At 27.4% G+C, this 18,814-nt stretch overlaps 3 protein-coding genes across 6 annotated transcripts; 1 reads left to right on the forward strand and 2 right to left on the reverse strand.

The window, feature by feature from the left end:
- Positions 1–839: 839 nt before the first annotated feature.
- Positions 840–7,678, forward strand: LOC127069622 (uncharacterized). Of its 2 annotated transcripts, none has more exons than XM_051006807.1 (10): positions 840–1,078; positions 2,534–2,810; positions 3,394–3,494; positions 4,358–4,578; positions 4,694–4,967; positions 5,090–5,500; positions 5,837–5,956; positions 6,149–6,362; positions 6,471–6,604; positions 7,282–7,678. In XM_051006807.1, exons 2-10 carry the CDS (start codon positions 2,537–2,539, stop codon positions 7,579–7,581), a joined length of 2,049 nt encoding a protein of 682 aa, XP_050862764.1. In that variant the 5' UTR covers positions 840–1,078; positions 2,534–2,536; the 3' UTR covers positions 7,582–7,678. The 2 variants fall into 2 exon arrangements, with proteins under 2 accessions (XP_050862764.1, XP_050862762.1); XM_051006805.1 differs by having other exon boundaries at positions 2,537–2,810.
- A 2,399-nt stretch (positions 7,679–10,077) lies between these two features.
- LOC127069623 (uncharacterized) lies at positions 10,078–12,251 on the reverse strand. The gene is made up of 3 exons (XM_051006808.1): positions 10,596–12,251; positions 10,374–10,507; positions 10,078–10,293 (listed from the first exon to the last, which is right to left on the reverse strand). The coding sequence occupies exons 1-3, from the start codon at positions 10,709–10,711 to the stop codon at positions 10,289–10,291; spliced, it is 255 nt and encodes an 84-aa protein (XP_050862765.1). The 5' UTR covers positions 10,712–12,251; the 3' UTR covers positions 10,078–10,288.
- A 3,163-nt stretch (positions 12,252–15,414) lies between these two features.
- Positions 15,415–18,694, reverse strand: LOC127069629 (replication factor C subunit 4). 3 transcript variants are annotated; one of them, XM_051006822.1, is made up of 7 exons: positions 18,448–18,694; positions 17,755–17,845; positions 17,301–17,576; positions 16,463–16,856; positions 15,927–16,040; positions 15,779–15,862; positions 15,415–15,606 (listed from the first exon to the last, which is right to left on the reverse strand). In XM_051006822.1, exons 3-7 carry the CDS (start codon positions 17,510–17,512, stop codon positions 15,520–15,522), a joined length of 891 nt encoding a protein of 296 aa, XP_050862779.1. In that variant the 5' UTR covers positions 17,513–17,576; positions 17,755–17,845; positions 18,448–18,694; the 3' UTR covers positions 15,415–15,519. The 3 variants fall into 3 exon arrangements, with proteins under 3 accessions (XP_050862779.1, XP_050862777.1, XP_050862778.1); XM_051006820.1 differs by having other exon boundaries at positions 17,755–17,924; XM_051006821.1 differs by having other exon boundaries at positions 17,755–17,924; positions 17,995–18,694.
- Positions 18,695–18,814: the final 120 nt, after the last annotated feature.

Raw genomic sequence — 18,814 nt, forward strand, 5'->3', positions numbered from 1 at the left:
AAAATCTTCGTATCCCTTAAACAGATATAAAATATAATAATGCTATTTTTATGTGAAAACTATACGTAATACATTATACAATGTAATGTAATGTAGTTGTGTGTGTGTGCGCGCGCGCGCGCGTGTGTGTGTGACAGAAAATTTTCATGTCATACCCAGGAATGCAAGAATGCATCAATATAATGAAAAACTTCAATAAGGAACTCTAATAAAAAGAAACGTTATCTAGATCGATTAGTTTAAAATTAGTAATAATCTCGATGAGTTTGGTCACGTTATATGAATTTTCAACATTTTTTATCGTCACAATTAATACTACTTTTTCGACGTCATGGAATCACAATGTCACGAATAAAGCATTAAATGCCAAATGTACTTAATGAAAATATACGATTTTATTCGTATTTTGTTGTTATTAAATTTTTAAAAAAGTTTTCCGATTCGAAAAGAATAATAAATAGATAGATAAATAAATAAATAAATAAATATCAATAAAAATAAGGACGAAATGAACGAAAAAATCAACATTGTCAACATCGATCGGATGTATTAACATAATTCACGAGATATTCGTTGCAATTTTCATTCTCTGGAATAAGAATGACACGTAATATTTTATTTACATTTCACATGAGTCATTATTTTTCATTTAATCAGAGAAGAAGATAAGCCCTTTCGAATGAAAACAGGAATACCAAATGCCCGTATAATTTTCTGGTTAGTATATTTCTTCAGGCACACCCCACACGCCTTTACTTGTTGCTGCTACCGGCAAACGGAGAGTTCCATGCGCGTTTCTATCGATCCTCAAGGGCTTCTATATAAAAGCTCGCGTCATAGGTGATCGTGGAGCAGAGAACGAATTCCATGTTTCGAGAAACCATCGCGCAAGAAAGAAAACGAGATATAGAAAAAGAAAGACGAATTAGAAGGACATTGAACACGATCATACGACTTACGTTACGTGTCATGCGGATAAATTATTAAGAAAGAGAGAGGGAGAGAGAGAGAGGAAAAAAGAGGAAAAGAGTGAGAAAGAGAGAGAGATAAATAAATAGGGAAAGAGAAAGAGAGAACAGTAAGTGAAATGATCGAAATATGATTTATGTTTTCATTGTCCTTATCATGTCAGCACGCTTCTTCTTCGTTTCTTGTCACCTTTTCCTTGATGTTCGTTCGATATTTTCATAGGACTGTATTCACGAGCGTGAATAATAATTTTACTTCGTATCATTCGCAATATGTTTATTTTTTTCTTTTTAATTTCTTTTCTCAGGTGTATGTCATATTTAATTTTAACTCGTTTATTTTTATGTTTACATTTAAATTTATTTATGGATTTTCATGGTAAATCGTGCATACCGTTTGTTAGTGTAAATATCATTATGTTATGCTCAAATATGCGTGTTAAATTGAATGTTTTGAACGATAAAAGCTGAACAATCTGTGTGAGGAGGAGTTATTAGAAGGAAAAAAAATTAGTTTCATCAATATTTTTTATAACTTTATACTCGTCGATTGATTGTTCGATGTTACGGATCTTGCTTTTATTTTATTCATATATTATTATATTTTTATGAAAAAAACTGACATTTCACTGATCATTTTACATATTTTTCAAATTTATTGTACTTTCGTTAAACAAGATTTAAGTTATTGTTCGCGTTGCTTATTTAATTTTACGAGTTAAAAAGAGATTTGCAATATCGATTTTCTTTCATTGACAACAATAATCGACGATATTAAAATATAATGCATTAATTTTAAAGCAATTTGTTTCTTAATATGTAGCACGTCTTATTGATCTCACGTTGAGCAACAAATTATAGGCGTTCGATGACGTAAAATGAAAGATTATAATAGTCGTGTAAGATTCCTGTCGTACTATTTATTAATATAGGAAACTTATTATTAACATTATAAATATTTATATATATACTTATTTATTTATTACATTATAATTATATATATATATATATATATATATATAATCTTATCGATATTGAAAAAAATATTAGTTTAGAACAGGAAACATTTTTCAACTATTGATTTTAGACTTTACACAACGATTACGTTCGTATCTCATTTAATTGTTATCAATCGTTGCGTTCGAGTATATACCATTGCATCGTTTCAAGTATTTCATCAATATTTCTTCGTTTTGATAAAGAACTTTAGAGAAGTCGGTATTAGCCCAAATACGATTAAGCTCATTAATATTTCCATATTGAATAATTTAATAAATAGAAGTCTGATGAATGTAAGCATTTGCTATTTATGCACTTTTGTTCTCTTGTGTGTTTTTTCTTTCCTTCTTTTGTTGCTGTTCTTAAACATGCATGTTAAAAAATCCAGTACATCAAATAGTTTAATTCATTAAATTTATATTATTCCCGAATGAAACATAAGTAATAATGATATAAGGACGATAAAGAAAGGCAGAAAATATTTGCCGTTTGCAGCTAACGGTTATTCCGTTCGCACCTAGCTTCCGTTCATCCATTTACCAGGACTTATTGATTTTTTGAATTAGCAGATGTTGGGACAGGGTTGGATTTTGATGCTCGTCAGCGTTGGAATAACGGCGCTCGCTCCTGCGCCCTATGAGACGAACGAAGAGTCCCTAAGAAGTGCATTAAATGCTGTTACGAGAAAGCAAATATCGTTGGAACCCGCCTCTCAAGAATATTACAATGATTTTCGTCCGCTCAAGTATCATAGAGACGACGTCGAGAGAATGTTCGAGAAGGGACGACAGGGCGATCGAGTTTTGCCAGAAGGAGACGAGGAACTTGAATTTCTACCGAATGGTAAGAACAAATATACGATAAACCAGCGTTTCCTTAAATCTTCCTACGATGGAACATCTTACAAATCTTGAAATTTTAATGGGACATTTTCGTTATTTTATAGAGTAACGATAAAAAAAATTAATCAAGTAAATATAATAATTAAGAAAACAAAATGGACATTTATTCTCAAGTTTTAATTATCCAAAACAAAATCCAAATTAAAATAGTAAAATAATTCAAAATTATCCAAATGAAAATAGTAAATTAATATTAATTCTCGTAATTTTTCACGATAACTTATTGACTTTCCGAAGAACATAATTTGGGAAACGCTAGGCTAAATAATACAATTATTCGTCACTATATATAGTGATCGATCAAAATATGTTTCATTTCAAAGAATATAGGACAAAGTTTTGTTATTGAGTTTATCAACGTACCATAATTTTATTTAATATTGCAAATTGTTTAATTCCGTTTGAAATTTATATTTCTGCATAAAAAAAATTTATCTTATTTTAATTTTGGTCTACGCATGTAAAAAATTCTAACTAACTCATCACAACGCAATATCCCATATTCAGATCAATTGCAATTCCAGAGAACGGACAACTAGAAATGGTGGGTGACGGATTTCAAGGCGTAAACAACAAGTTGCTCGAGAAGTCAGTTATCGATTATTTGGAGAACGCGCAGGAGCAGGTAAAGTCTACTTTTCTTCGAGATTAAAGACAAAGAGAAAGAAAGAGAAAGGAAGGGAGAGAAGAGAAAAAGCTTAGGTTTATTAAACGCAAACTCGATAACTTTTAAAAATAACATTTCTATTTTTATTCAAAATCAAATATATAATAATCTTTAATACGTATGAGTATGTATAAGAATAACAATAAGTATAAGAATTATTTAAAAACATAATTCTCAAAATTTCAGCCTATTCGAATTAAAATATTTTCGAAATTGTAAATTCGATCAAAAATTTTTGTTTAATTTCATAAAAAAAAACAAGCTTCTCAATAGAAAGTATTAAGTGCTATGGAAATAATTATTTAATAATTTTTTTTCTACATAATTATACATTGTATAGACAGGAAGTCTGAAAAACAGTGAACGATTTACGTTACGTATATCTATTTTTTAGACTTTCTTCTTTCAGCATGCACTTTATAATGTGCGAATACTTTTTTAAATAAAAGTATAGTAAGCGCATACACGCAGGAAATGATCATTATACGGATCAATCTAAAGAAAAAATTGATTTTCCTCGATAAAATTAAAAAAAGGAGAAGAAAAAACATTTCGATTGAAAATATAATTTTTGAAAGAGAAACAAGTACTGCCCCGTGTTATGTTTTTTTAGCATTTTTTCGGATAATTGCATTTACCATTAATTATTAATAATTTTAAAAGATTCTTTTTATTTTATTTGTAACTAAAAACTCTGATATATTTCAATAAAAATGAACAAAAATGTTATTCCAAAAATGATTGATTTCGCTTGAAATATATATATATATATATATATATATATATATATGTAAATATATATATATTAATTGTTTCTTTAGGAACGAATACCATCGCTCTTTCGAGAACGCGAACGAAATTCCAATCATAAAAGGGGTAGCGTAACGGAAAATACTAATATAGATGGTCGAGAACTAGCGAAATTGTTTTTGGAAGAATTGCAAGACGATTATCCGTACGCTCAAACGGAAACCGAAGAAAATTATTTGGATACACCAATTTACGAGAAATACAGGACCAACCAAGAAAACAAATTCTACGAGTTAGTATAACATTAACGTACACATGAATTTTCATTCTTCGTAAAATATTTTTACTAAGTTTTTTTTCTTTTATTTTTTACGTTAACCTTTTCATTCGGTATTATTACATAACAGGAACGAAGGTCCAATGTCATGGAGCGAGCTTTTCGATAAAGGAGATTTGTTGTCAGGCGAAAGAAGAAAAAATAGCGAGGAAAATGATTTCTCGGATAAAGATACGGAACAGAGTGTCCTTTATTTCTTACCAACTGAACGGAGGAACGTAAATGCGAGATATCCTTTGGGCCGAGAGATCGACAAATATCGGACTTTGGGAAAACGTTATCCTGTAGCTAAAAGAAGCCCGAAAGAGTTTCAACAAGTAAAGAGACAAATTATGGATCCAAAGGTAGGTTTACTTTTTATTGACAGTTGACAGTAAGTGTTTTTTCTTTTTCTGTCTTTTTTTGTTTTTTTAACATTGTCGTAAAGCTTCGTAAAAGATTTGTATTATTTGCATTTTCTTTAAAGGTCGCGCAAGATCTAGGAGCATTATTCGGCACCACTCTGAATACTCGTAATTATACACGTCCGCATAATCACGACCACGAGCAAAACCACGACCACGACCATGACCATGAGCACGATCGCGACCATGATCATAATCACGATCATGACCACGACCACAATTACGATCACGGTCATGAAAATATTCGGGTCAATACGTCGGAAGCTCCAAAGGTAATTCCTATTTCCAAGGGTCAAAAGGAGAACGTCACGAAGATCAATACATCAAAAGGGAAAGACATCGAAGTGAAAAAGAAGAGTACCGATTGGTCTCAATATTTTGGTATCGATCGTAGGAAGAAAAAGACTACTTTCTTGGCCAGGCCAGATACGCAAGATCAAGATGACGAATGGATGTTACAACGATACTATGAGGTATATTTCTTTTTTTTTTCTCTAAAATCATTAATACATTCACCGATAACCATTACAAAGTTTTTCGTTAAGACAACTTTTCTTCTTTTTACGCCATAAGAATGAAATAAATATCTTACATATTATATTTTTGTCCAATTCAATATTTGTACATTTTGTATTACTTTTTTGCAATATTGCATTATTTTTTTAATATACGACACACGATTCAGAAGGGATAGATGGAAAGTCCGTCAAAATATTATTAACGGTGAATAAGTTAATACTAATTTGCTTATAAAGGAAACAATAACTTTATTCAATACCGAAGTGTTGCATGAATTCATTTTTTAATAGAACATGGCCGAAAATTTGAAACACCCCGAACGAGAATCCGAAAGTGAGAACCATGAGAGGAAGGAGAAAATTAATCAGATATATGCGATGTTGAATAATGTTGGTATGGATTTAGAAAAGGTTTGTAAAAAAAAAAAGAAAAGAAAATAAATCAATTATTGATACAAAAATATTTATATCATAGAATATTTAGAATATCGTTATAATTAAACACGATATTGTAAAAAGTTTGATTGTATTTATATCTTTCACTAATATTGTGATATAATATTAGATCATACACTAATATTTCACTAATACCTTATTATTCAGACAAAAGATCAGATCATGAACCGACTAGCGGCTGCATATTCATTAGAAAAGATGCGTAAGGCACTGAATGAATTTAGAAACAGCCTAGCTGCTCGTAAAGAAGCTCAAAAGGCTGCTTACGCCCGAAATAATTTGACACAAAACCTTCGTAATGACGAGAGTATTCAAAAAAACGAAAAAAAGCAGACTAGCTTCAACATAAACATTAACGATGGTACATATATATTTCATATATACATATACACACGTGCGCGTGCACGCACACAGATGCATATATATATATGATAAATATATTGTTTTCTTTCTTTTTTTATTTATTTAGCTTTGGACGAAAACAAAAACTGTCCGGATGTTGAGGAGATCGAACGACAATGTAAGATTGTCGACAATTTAACTGGAGATAACAGTCAGATGCTATATTTACCATGCGTTATGCTTCAAATATGTAAAGCTTGCGTATGTATACAACTTATCTAAGTAATTCATAGCTAAATCCCTTAATATTTATCCACATTTCTATTTATATACTTTTACGCTTCATTTTCCTTGGCTACTATTTATAGGATCATTCAACATTTTTTCTTAATTTGGTTAAACATTTGATTAAAATTTGGTCAATATTTTAAATATATGATCAGTATCGTAATAAAATATCACTAAATTTGTAACAATCCAAACGCAAGATACAATCTTGACAGTTAATTCTTTATACTAACTACAATAATATATACTATTTCTTTTACAAAATATTTATCATTAATTAATTAAATACTGACCAAATAAATAAAAGTGTTTATCTGTTATGATCAAATTTTCTGTATCATATAAAACGAAAAAGTTAAAATAGAATTGAAATCAATTCTCCGAAAACTTGAAAGTAGTTTCTCTTTTCTTCATCGTCAAATGATATTTAAAATAAAATATTAATATATATATATATATATATATATATATATATTAATTTTGATTTTATATGACCTATCTAACGACTCGTATCTAACTGTGATACCACTGATGAACATCAAAAAATGTCATCGTAGAAGCGTCTATGAAGCGCAAAGATTTAACATATATATTAACTATATAAAAATTATTTATAATTATAAAAAATTATAAAATTTTCTTCGTTACAGATACCAAATGAAATAGATGAATGTTTAATGAATTACGCGATAGAAGTGCGTAAAGTTTGTAACAATCAAAACGAGAAAGGAGCTCTTACGGAAAACGAATTTTGTGTCACAACAGCCCTAAATCTAATGCAATTGCAACCAAGTGTCGCTACCTCCTTACAATGTCGTATCAACAAGGAATCCTGTCTACATCGATATTATTATCGTTATCGACATCGTTATCTCCGCCATCCTCAACATGTCAATTATCTTTCTCATGAAAGTTACGATTCCCCGATATCGCAACTATCAGAACGATAAGAGATCATTCGAATATCGATCAGGCAATCGTATTGCAAATACGTGGATAAATAAATGGGCAGGTACAATAAAAAGAAAAAAAGAAAAAAAGAAAAAATAATGTGTCCACTATAATTGCGTGCACTCGAATTGAAACGCGATATATATGTTACCCTTTTTTATTTTTAGTCATCGTTCTTCGCGTAAAGACATTAAGGATTAAAATATTATTCGAAATAAGAAGCTTCTATTATTTTTTTCAGGATCGTCATTCACTTAAGTAATAGAAAAGATGTAAAACATTTAAATCGTTAAAGTTGATTCAAGAGCACATCAACATTTGTTAGCACGTAATAATTTCTATCCTGTTCTGTTCGTAACAGAGCTTATCTAACTGTGACTTTATTTTATAAATAAGTACTATATTTTACAATATAAACAACGTACATATGTATATCGGTTTAATATCCGTTTACTTTTGTTTCTTTTGTTTTCTTTTTGTATCGAGAGATGCTACTCATCTGGACAATTAGAATGTTCTTTCATATCATTATATTTATTTTGAGTAAGCAAAAAATCATATACGAAAGATGAAGACAATAATTAATGACTGAAATTTATGAATATTTTTATCTGCTGATCTTATATTATTATTTAGACAACTACCAATAATTAATTGTAGAAGCATTCTTCCTTAGTACATAATGATGAGCGTTGACATATTACATATTAAAAATATGATCAAAGTCCGGATGAGTGGCTCGAATGAGATCAGAATTGAACAATATAATGGTAAACGTACAAAGATGTACTCATTAAATGCGGCAATTAATATAATTAATATGAAATTCTTCCAAAATGCACTATTATCAGCAATACAAATGGCAAGTACGAGAAAGATGTGTCCGAATTCTGTATGTGATTTCAACATATATATTTTTGTCTATATATATTTTATGCAAGAAACCAAAAAGAAAAGAAAAGAAATCTAAGATATAATCTGTAGTACAACAATACAAATCCTCTTGTCTCTCAAATTCATTATCAAACTTTTATCGATAAAGAGCATAACAATATACATTAATGTCTATATTGAAAAATGTTTAAGAATAAATTAAAAGTATCGATTATATTTTTGTGCAATATTTGAACCCATCTTTTATAATAATAATATATCTTATGTTTGCATTGACATAATATTAACATTCTATATGTCAGTCCTATAATCGAAATATAATAAATATATTTAAACATATATGTCTCATTTCCTGTAATTTATAATCAATATAAAAATAGCAACAATATATATAAATAAATAAATTGGATGATGAATAATCACTAGTATTTGAAATATTTGAATTAAATATGATATATTAATAAATATATTCATTTTGGTATGTGTGTATATTATACATATTTATAAAAATTTATTTTTCATTTCGTTGATATTTCATCTAATATTATTTTTAATTTCAAGTTAATTTCAAATATCCAAAACAATATATCATTATATATTTTAACATTACTATATCACAATATTTTTTTTTACAAATAGAACTTAGAAAATGCGGCCTATATTAAATTATTTAAATGTGTTATTTTAAACAAGATAATATATATCTAAAACTTACAACAAATGGTTATATAATTCCATAAAATAGATAATATTAATAATCACATTAATAATCAGTACATACAATGCAAAAATTAATTTTCTTATTTTATATCCTCCATTTTTTTATCGAAATAATACTGTTTTATCAAAACTAGAAAAGAGATTAAAATATAACTGAAATAGAAAGTTTTTCCATTTTTTATTATCATATGAATTAATATTATGTTATGTCGTAGTTGTGAAAGAAACATGAAATTTAAATATATAATATTATGAAATAATTGTTCGTCCAGAATAATATTAAACTACCATTAATCTCTAAGAAAATATAGAAAAGGTTAAAAATATTATTATTTTGGCCTGCATCACTAGAATCATTTAATGAACATAAGTTCCTAAAGTCATCGATTTTCAATATCATTCTTAATAATTGAGTGACCAAGAAAATTAAAATTTGGCTTGTTAATGTTTCAATAACATTTTACACTTTCATATCTGCAGTATCATAATTTAAACGATCAATTCATAAAATAAGATTATTTTCTATTAATTATTGAGCTTTTCTCTTGACAAAAGCATCTATTAGAAAAGACCTGAATTTTCTACCAATGCCATTTGAGCAGCCTTTAAAACCTCGACAAATGCGCGGAATGTATATTGCTCTGAAGTATTGATCGCCTTGGCTTCTGTTGAACATACCAGTTTATATGAAATTCCTACAGCACCACCACCATACAAAATCTTTTTATCCTTACTAAGTATGTTATGTACAATGCACAATGCATCTTTTCATAAATGAAAAAAAATGAAATTAGATAAATAAATTTACATACTCACCATGTTTAAGTTATTAATATCTTCTTTTATATAATTTTAAAGACTAAGCTGTAATATGAACATGTGTCAATAAAGCGAAAATACCTGGTTTTATTGTTAATTGAACCTTCTTAAACTTACATATTTTCAAGCAGTCTGGTTAGTAAGATATATAAAAAAACATATGTGAAATTCTACTTGTTACCATAAATTAGACCACATAAATATTACCTACGACATCAGACAAACACAACTAAATCTTCTCTTAAGCCATTTCCTTGGGAATAATTTAAGATATCACCCTAATTAAGAAAAAAGTAATGCAAATGATATAAGTATTATTTTTGTTATCTAAGAATAATTGACATATTACGCCACATACTAATACAATATTTTCCATCAACTTTTCCTTCTATTCTTATTAATTGAAAATTAATATTCCATGTAACATGATCATAAACTACTAATATAGCATTTACTGCAATTTCTGCAATTTGTTCATAGCACTTATTGATACTAAAAATAAAAATATACTTTAGTTAAACTATGATTACTAAATATTAAAAATTTTCATGGCAAAAGTTGTTACAAAATGAATAATTACATCTTAAAGTCCAGAGACGTCATATCAATCTTGATGTAAGATTCTAAATTTTTCATGTGTTTTGAAAACTTGTATATAATTCTTTTAAAATCATCCGTGATACATTTAGTAGCCATTTCAAATACATTTATTATTCTTATTATATGTATTGCTTTATATAATGATTATTCAGTTTCTAACAAAGCACCAGTTAATAAAATTAATCCAATCCAAGAAATTGAACCTACTGAATAATTTTGAAACTTTATTTTAACCTATATACTTCAAAATTATAGCTCCATTATTAGTAATGATAACATCTTTATCCTAACTTGTCATCAACTTCTCCAAATCTTTTCGACCATAAAGTCTTGAGAGTATTAAGCACATTACAGGTTGCTAAAATGTGTAATTAAAAATTGAAAATTTATTATGTAAGATATTAACATAACAATTGATATTAAAAGTTGCTTCTAACAGTCAAAATGTCTTATTTTATTCTCAAAATTAACAAAAGTGTTATGAATACCGAATGATTTCCTTTTATGGACAGGAAAACATCTTATTGATTCTTATATTAATGTACACATATGGATATACTAAATTAATTGAGAAATGCATAAACGTTTCATATAATTAATATAAATTGTTTTTAAAGTAGGACATAATATTTCATACTTAGATAAGTAATAAAAATCAAGTTTGTTAATATAATGCCAAATCTAAAATATCACCATTACACCTGGTCAATCATAAATTCAAGTAAATATCAAAATAAATCAATTTTCTTAAATTTTTCGATAAAACAAAATCTTAATAATTATATATAATTTAAATATATACTTCATGAATATTATAAAAATACTTTATAATTTATAATATTTTATAAATTCATACCATAATCGCATCGATAACATTTAAGGCTGTTCATCACCTTTCTTTCGAAATGGATATGACTTCATTCAGATATGGATAAAATACGAATTACGAATACGAGCGGGATGCTGTCTCCACCATGTATTCATCGTATAAGTGTATAAGCTTATTCTACTCTTGTGCGTATAACAATGGTGTCATGAGGATTAAAATAAATAGTGTTAGTACTGTGAACTAATACTTTTCAGTCTTTCATATGTGTATCTTTTCTTGATAACCATGCGTCTCATAAAAGTTACGTTTTAAATGAAGGTTTAATCTGTTCACTCTATTTTTCGAATTTTTGAAAATACTTTAATGTAAATAAACCATTCTCGAAAAAATACCATTTTTTAACACGATTTTTTTCAAAGGAAATAAAATTAAAAAATTCGAAAAATAGGATTAATAGATTAAATCTTCGTTTTTAGAATGAAACCTTGTTTATCAAAATCAGTCAAAAATTACGCCTGTTCTGCTTGATAACATAAACTATTATAAAACCAGAGCTGATAAACAGTCTTAATCGTTTTTGTCTTCATTTTTTAAAATAATAAATGGACCTCATTCATAAAAAATACCAGAATCGTAAACATTTTCGTTTTAAGTTCTAAAGCAATTATCAAACATCATTGAATTAAAACATTTACTTTAAATGTTGTAATCCTAGCTGTCCACATTTTTAAGCAACATTTGCTTCTAATCTAATGAACATATTAACAAAAAGAAAGAAATACGTCACAATTATACCCTATACTGTCATTTTTCCAAAATATTCAACAGACAAGTGATAAATTTAAACTATTTGTCGATGTTTGATTTTACAGATCAATTACATTTAGAAAATAGATTGCAAATAGATTTTAAGAAATTTTATCAATTTTATTAAGAAAAGAATCTCCTTAAATAGTAACGTCCACATAGTGAGATTTTGATAATCAATATTACTTGCAATGTGATATTTATTGTTATAATTGTAAACACGGCAAGAGAGAGAGAGAGAGAGAGAGAGAGAGAGAGAGAGAGAGATAAAGTCGAGTTATTGATTATATTTAATGAAATTAAAAAAACGATCGATTTTTTTTTTTATATATATTTAGAGAATATATTCAATTTTGTTTTTACATGAACTTTTTTTACATAATTTTGATATAATACAAATTAAAAGAAATATTTCATTCTCTTTTTACACGATTTATTTTCATTTAACACGATTAACCCAAATACAAAGAAAAGAAATGTTTCCGTATTGCAATGAATGCAACATTTACTTTGCATCATTCATCTCTGTGTTGTTGTTTTCGATTCCAATTATAATTGGAATTACGCTTACGCAAACATATGCGTTTATTGTCAGAAAAAAACAACAAATAAAATGTTGTTATGTTTGTAACTGATATTATTTTATTTAATTTTTGTTTATGAAATTAATAACGTTATTTTTCTTTTCAAATAATAATTTATCTTATATAATATGTTTTTATATACATGTGCAATCTTTATGAAATAAATAATACAAGTATGTAAAAATTATAAGATTTATACATAATTTTTCATATGATTTATTGTATGATTTTTATTGATTTTTTAAGTTTGAAATCAATCTTCTATTTTCCATAAATACAGTATATTTTTTTACATATATTTTTTTGGGACGTATTTATCATATAAAAATAAAATTGAGTATATTTAGTAGTTTAACAATCATGGAAATTATAAATTACTTCTATATTATCTGATATAGGTAATATAGGGACATATTTCATTAGATTTCTAATATTTTTCTATTTAAGTATTTCTTTTTATTGATCCTACGAAATATATTTTAAAGAATTCATTTTTAAAACTTTTTCTTAAATTAACAATCGATTGTTGTTATATTTGTTTTAAAAATTCAAAGAAAAAAGATACGATTGGAGTATTGATAAGAATTTCATAATTGATTTACTGTTTATCATTAATTCACATTTTATTATTAGAGTTCTTTAATATATTATATTATTTGCATGATATATTTATTTGTATATTAAATAGTCACACACATGTAATTACTTTGGAAATAATTTATTGAATACTTTTGACTCAGAATCTGAAAATCAAACAACCAAATATATTAAATCCTGTAATACATCGTAAAAATAAACATTGGATTGTTTATAAAGTTTCTCACCTGTTCTATATATATTTCCAATCTTGACCTCCTAAGATCGAGTATCTTATATCCATATGTATTTATATGTGTGAGCAGCTCATTTTCTTTTTCTCTAAATTTTATACGGATATACGATCAATGTATACAAAGATACACAAAAGCAGAAACTTGGATAGATATAATATAAGTAATAATAATATATATCGGCTTTCCATTTTTAATATAATTTAAATACATATAATAACATTTTATTTTTATAAAATTTGATATAATATAATATACCTTTACTAGATAGAAATATGTATGTTTTGTCTAGTTTTGAAAAAGAAATAACTATTAAGAAACTGAAAATTATTGCTCAATATAGCAAATATATGAGTGGTATGAATTTTTTTGACCAAATGTTTTATGTTTATCTAGATGTAGCATTTAGATGCTTTATACTATTTTAGATGAATTCGAAATACTGTAAAAAATTTTCAACATCATTTCGCTAATAATTCTGAGTTGTTATATTTTGTTGGAAAAAATTTAAATAACAAAAAATTAACCAAATACTAATTTGCTGTGAGAATAATTGAATTAAATGAAAATTGGATGCAAGTAAAAAAACTCAACAACTAAATTTCTTCAATAATATGTACTTGTAAATTATTTTAGAGAAAAGAAAAGAATTGTTTGATGTATAGCACAAAAACAGAAAGATCAAGAAAGTATGTTTAATCTGCAATAGACGAGTATTTCATTGTCACTTGTACAAAAGAAAAGCTTTACATTCACATTATTCTTATAAAAAAAATGCTTATTTTTTTATATTCTATAAAACATAATTGTTTTCACTTCCGCAAAAATATAGTTCATTAAAAAATAAAAACCGAAAAAATTGTTTCTCGTACCATTCATTACAAACTTTTATTTACTAATTAAAATAATTTTTTTTCTTTCTTTTAAAGATGAAATAAAAAAAAGAAAAGACGTAAAAATATCTTCATTTAAAAAAAAGAGTATGTTAACTTTAACAGATATCTCAAACGTCGCATATTTTTCAAGATATTTTTGAATGATATCTAAAAAGAATATAAGTTATTATAGGGGTTAAAATTATTATAGAACTAATATTTAAATTTAAAAATTTGCAAAGTTTAATCATCGTTCAATAAATTGCAAAGATCCCTTTTTTGTTTAATGATATTCTTAAGTTCATTTAAGTAACTATATGAAATTGCAATGAATTGAATTTTATTTAATTAAATAAGTATAAAATTTACGTTTTTTAAATGTTATATAACAAGATAAATTGCAATAATTTTTATGATGGATCAAAATGATCTGACATTCGTACATCACATCGCTACTCAAGCATCTATAAAGAATTCGAGGGTTAATTTAAATACAAGTATTAACAGTCAAAATATAATGCAGCCGTTCTTCTATTGGTAGTTTTTCTATCTTCAAACATGAAGTATTCAATTATCAATTGCATATTTATATATTTATTAACTGCAATCAACTTGAACGTTCTTGTAATTTGCTAATAATACAATCAAAACATATAAAAACAATATATTCATAAAATGAAAATTACTTGCATAATTGATATTCTATAAATTTCTTCTCTTTTTTTTTTTTAATAATTAACGAAACACTAACGTTCTATTGCTAGCATACTCAAATATTAAATATCCTTACCTGTATTATTATTTAAAACTATATGAAGTCCTAGTCACATGATAGAAATATTAGATATTCTTTAATATTTATCTCAAAAAGATATAAAAAATATTTATTTTATTCTTAATATAAATATACTAATGTATAACATCATATAAACGATGCAAAGAAAAGCATTTGACTTGTATTTAACAAGAAAACTCATGTTCAATTGTATGCCTTTATAATACAGTAACAGAGGTCCATAAGTTGTATGTATTCGCTACCTCCTTCCAATAGCCTGTAATTACATTGCTAAAACACGATAAAAATATTGTGTTATATTGCCCAAACGTACTGTGTTCTCTCTCTCTCTCTCTCTCTCTCTCTCTCTCTCTCTCTCTCTCTCTCTCTCTCTCTCTCTCCACACGCGCGCGCACATACAGGCATATGTAACATTATATAAAAATTCTTAAGTTTGATTTACCCCAAGTTTTTCTGCGATCATTGCCTTCTGCTTATCAGAAAATTCATTAGAATAAATTATTCTTTCGCTCAACTGCTCTATAACCTAAAAAAATATCAAAATAGATATAATAATAAAGAAGTATCTAGGCAAAAAATTAAAGAAATACCTGCGAAGTTGCAAAAGCCTCCAATAAGAAATCTTCTACGAATGCTTCGACTTTATTATAATCTTTAGATTTGCATACATCCATTAAATTATCAAGCCAATTGTCAGGTATAAACTGAAAAAACGAACGTACACTATAGCAAATAACGTAATTATGATCCTTTCAGAAGAAACCTGGCTTATGATAACAATCAAGATTATGAAAGAATTGTATATAATGATTGTGTATAATAAATATAGTACCATTTTATACATCCAAATAATAGTTATTTAAAATGCCTACAATATTTAGAAGCAGAGTTATTCGATTTAGTTTAATAATAAATTTTACCTTTAAAAAAAACTTGTTTTTAAAGTTCCCTTATCTCTTCAAAAATATAGTAAAAATACTATAAAGTTCCTTTCTTTAAAGCTCTTTTAATAAAATATAAATGACAACATCTTATCATAAGTTAAGCTTCTTTGGAAAGGATCATTATAAATTGTTTAAAACACATTATTACTTTAAAGTTTAGAAAAAGAAAGCTATATAATTACACCAATAATTTCAAGTGCGTCATTGATCGTAACTTCTATGTCTTTCCCTTTTAATCTCGCAATGGATTGTAAACAGGTAATAGCACGTCTTAAATCACCACCTGATGCTTCTACAATTTTTACAAGAACTGGTTTTTCAGCTTTTAGGCTTTCTTTCTCACATATATATTCCAATCGTTCAATAATTTTTTCCTCCCCAAGTGGTTTGAATCTAAACTTTGTACAACGTGATGTCAAAGGTTCTATAATTCTTGATACATAATTACATATTAAACAAAAACGCGTACTATGAGATTCTTTCTCCATTGTACGACGTAGAGCTGCTTGTGCTGCATGGGTCATACTGTCTGCTTCATCCAAAATAATAATTTTGAATGGAGGACACTTCTTTCCACTAAAAATATTAACTTAATTTATATGACTATACATATTTTAGAATCTATATAAATAATATTCAATAAGATTACAGATAAATTAGAAATGCCTCAGCGTAATGTTTTTATCATATGGAATAACGAAGCAACAAGTACAATGCTGAAATATTTTGTCTGCTTGTAATAAGAGATCAAAAGTTAACAATATCTCTAAAATTTCTTATAATCTCTCAAGCAATTTTATATTTAGTTGGTAATAAGAGTTACAAAGATACTTAACTTGAACTCCTGAAAACAACTAAGCAAATTCTACTTTTTAAATGACTTTGTAAATGACTGTACAAGTGCTGCTTCAGTTAATCTATCAGACCTTTTACTAAAACATCATTGGCAATAGAGATATACAATAAGTATGTGAAAAGAACATAAGCTCTTTTCTCTAATGAACAGACGATTGTACTTACTCTTTTCTCATGCTTCCAGCAGTAAGTTGGGCAAACGATTTTACCTTGTCTCTTACTACTTGTATTCCTCTTTCATCAGAAGCATTTAATTCTAGAATTCTTTCTTTATACATTGTACCAAATAATTGCCTAGCTGCTGCTAAAATGGTACTAGTTTTACCAGTACCAGGTGGACCATAAAACAATAAATTTGGAAAGTCGCTACCATCCATGCACTGTTTTAAAACTTCAACGACTTCTGCTTGCTCAACGACATCTTCAACCGTTCTTGGTCGACTATAAAGATGAATTAAAAATGAAAGTGGTTGAGAATATTGAAAATATAGTTATAATTCGAAACTACGACCTACAAATCTCACTTGTTAAATGATAGCTTACAATAGCAATTTCTATTATAAGATATAATGAAGTATAACAAGGTTATAAATATGATAAAGCATTAGAAACAACTTACTATTTCTCTACCCATGGTGTTAACGACTCGTTTCGTTCTTCCTTTGTACGAGAAGTAGAAGGTTTCTTCGTATCTCCTGCTCCTAATTTACCTATTTTTAAGAAAGCTTGCATTCTTCCTTTGGTTTGTTATATTTTAACCAACATAGACTTTCCCGCATGAATCTTGTACTGCATGAATTATACCAAATTATGTGAACTAATTGTACTCCACAATAACTATATATCTTTAAATACATACAACATATATGAAGTTCATAAATGATTAAAAATCAATGAAACAAGAAAAAATTGTTAATAACAATTTTATCAGAATAATGTAATCCACGAACTTAACAATTTTAACAATATCTCGTTATAGATTTAATATGACTAATATGACTTTTTTAGCAACGGTTCATTCAAAATGAAACAGCGCCACGCAAAGAAAAAGAACACGAATGCTTAGAGCATTCTTATTGGTCCATAAGTTAGATTTCGTTACTTGTCCATAGGTTAGTAACTTATTTCTTGGGCTTGTACTTATGAGAAGAGAACGATACACAAATACAAATTGATAACTATACTATTAAAACTATAATTGAATAAATCCTATTTTATAAAATAGTATATAAAAAATATCATATTAAAATATAACATTGCACACAAGGTATGAAGCTAAAAATGCGTTTTCACATGACATCATATCTCTTACTTTGATTGTTTATCACTCTTCGCTTGAAGCGTGTGTGCTTCAACCCAGGTATGGACAAAATATGAAGTATAAATACAAGTGAGAAACACTATCCCTGCCATGCACTTATCATATCGGCGTTAAGCGTTTCGTCTCACGAGGCACGGGCCTCGGGAAAACAAATTCCCTTCGAAGAATTCCTGCTACGTCAGATGAATTTGCTTTTTTGGCCCTCCCCTCAACTTTGTGCAGCTCTATGACACAGGACTGGCACATAACAATATGCCAGACAGCATACGCAAGCCAATCAAATATCACCTACCTTTACTTGTGAAAACGCTGCTTTTTATCTCTGTTTCAGTGATGAGGATTGGCTGACATAAACTCG

This window comes from Vespula vulgaris, chromosome 16 (genome assembly GCF_905475345.1).
Source record: "Vespula vulgaris chromosome 16, iyVesVulg1.1, whole genome shotgun sequence".
NCBI classification, from domain to species: Eukaryota; Metazoa; Arthropoda; class Insecta; order Hymenoptera; family Vespidae; genus Vespula; species Vespula vulgaris.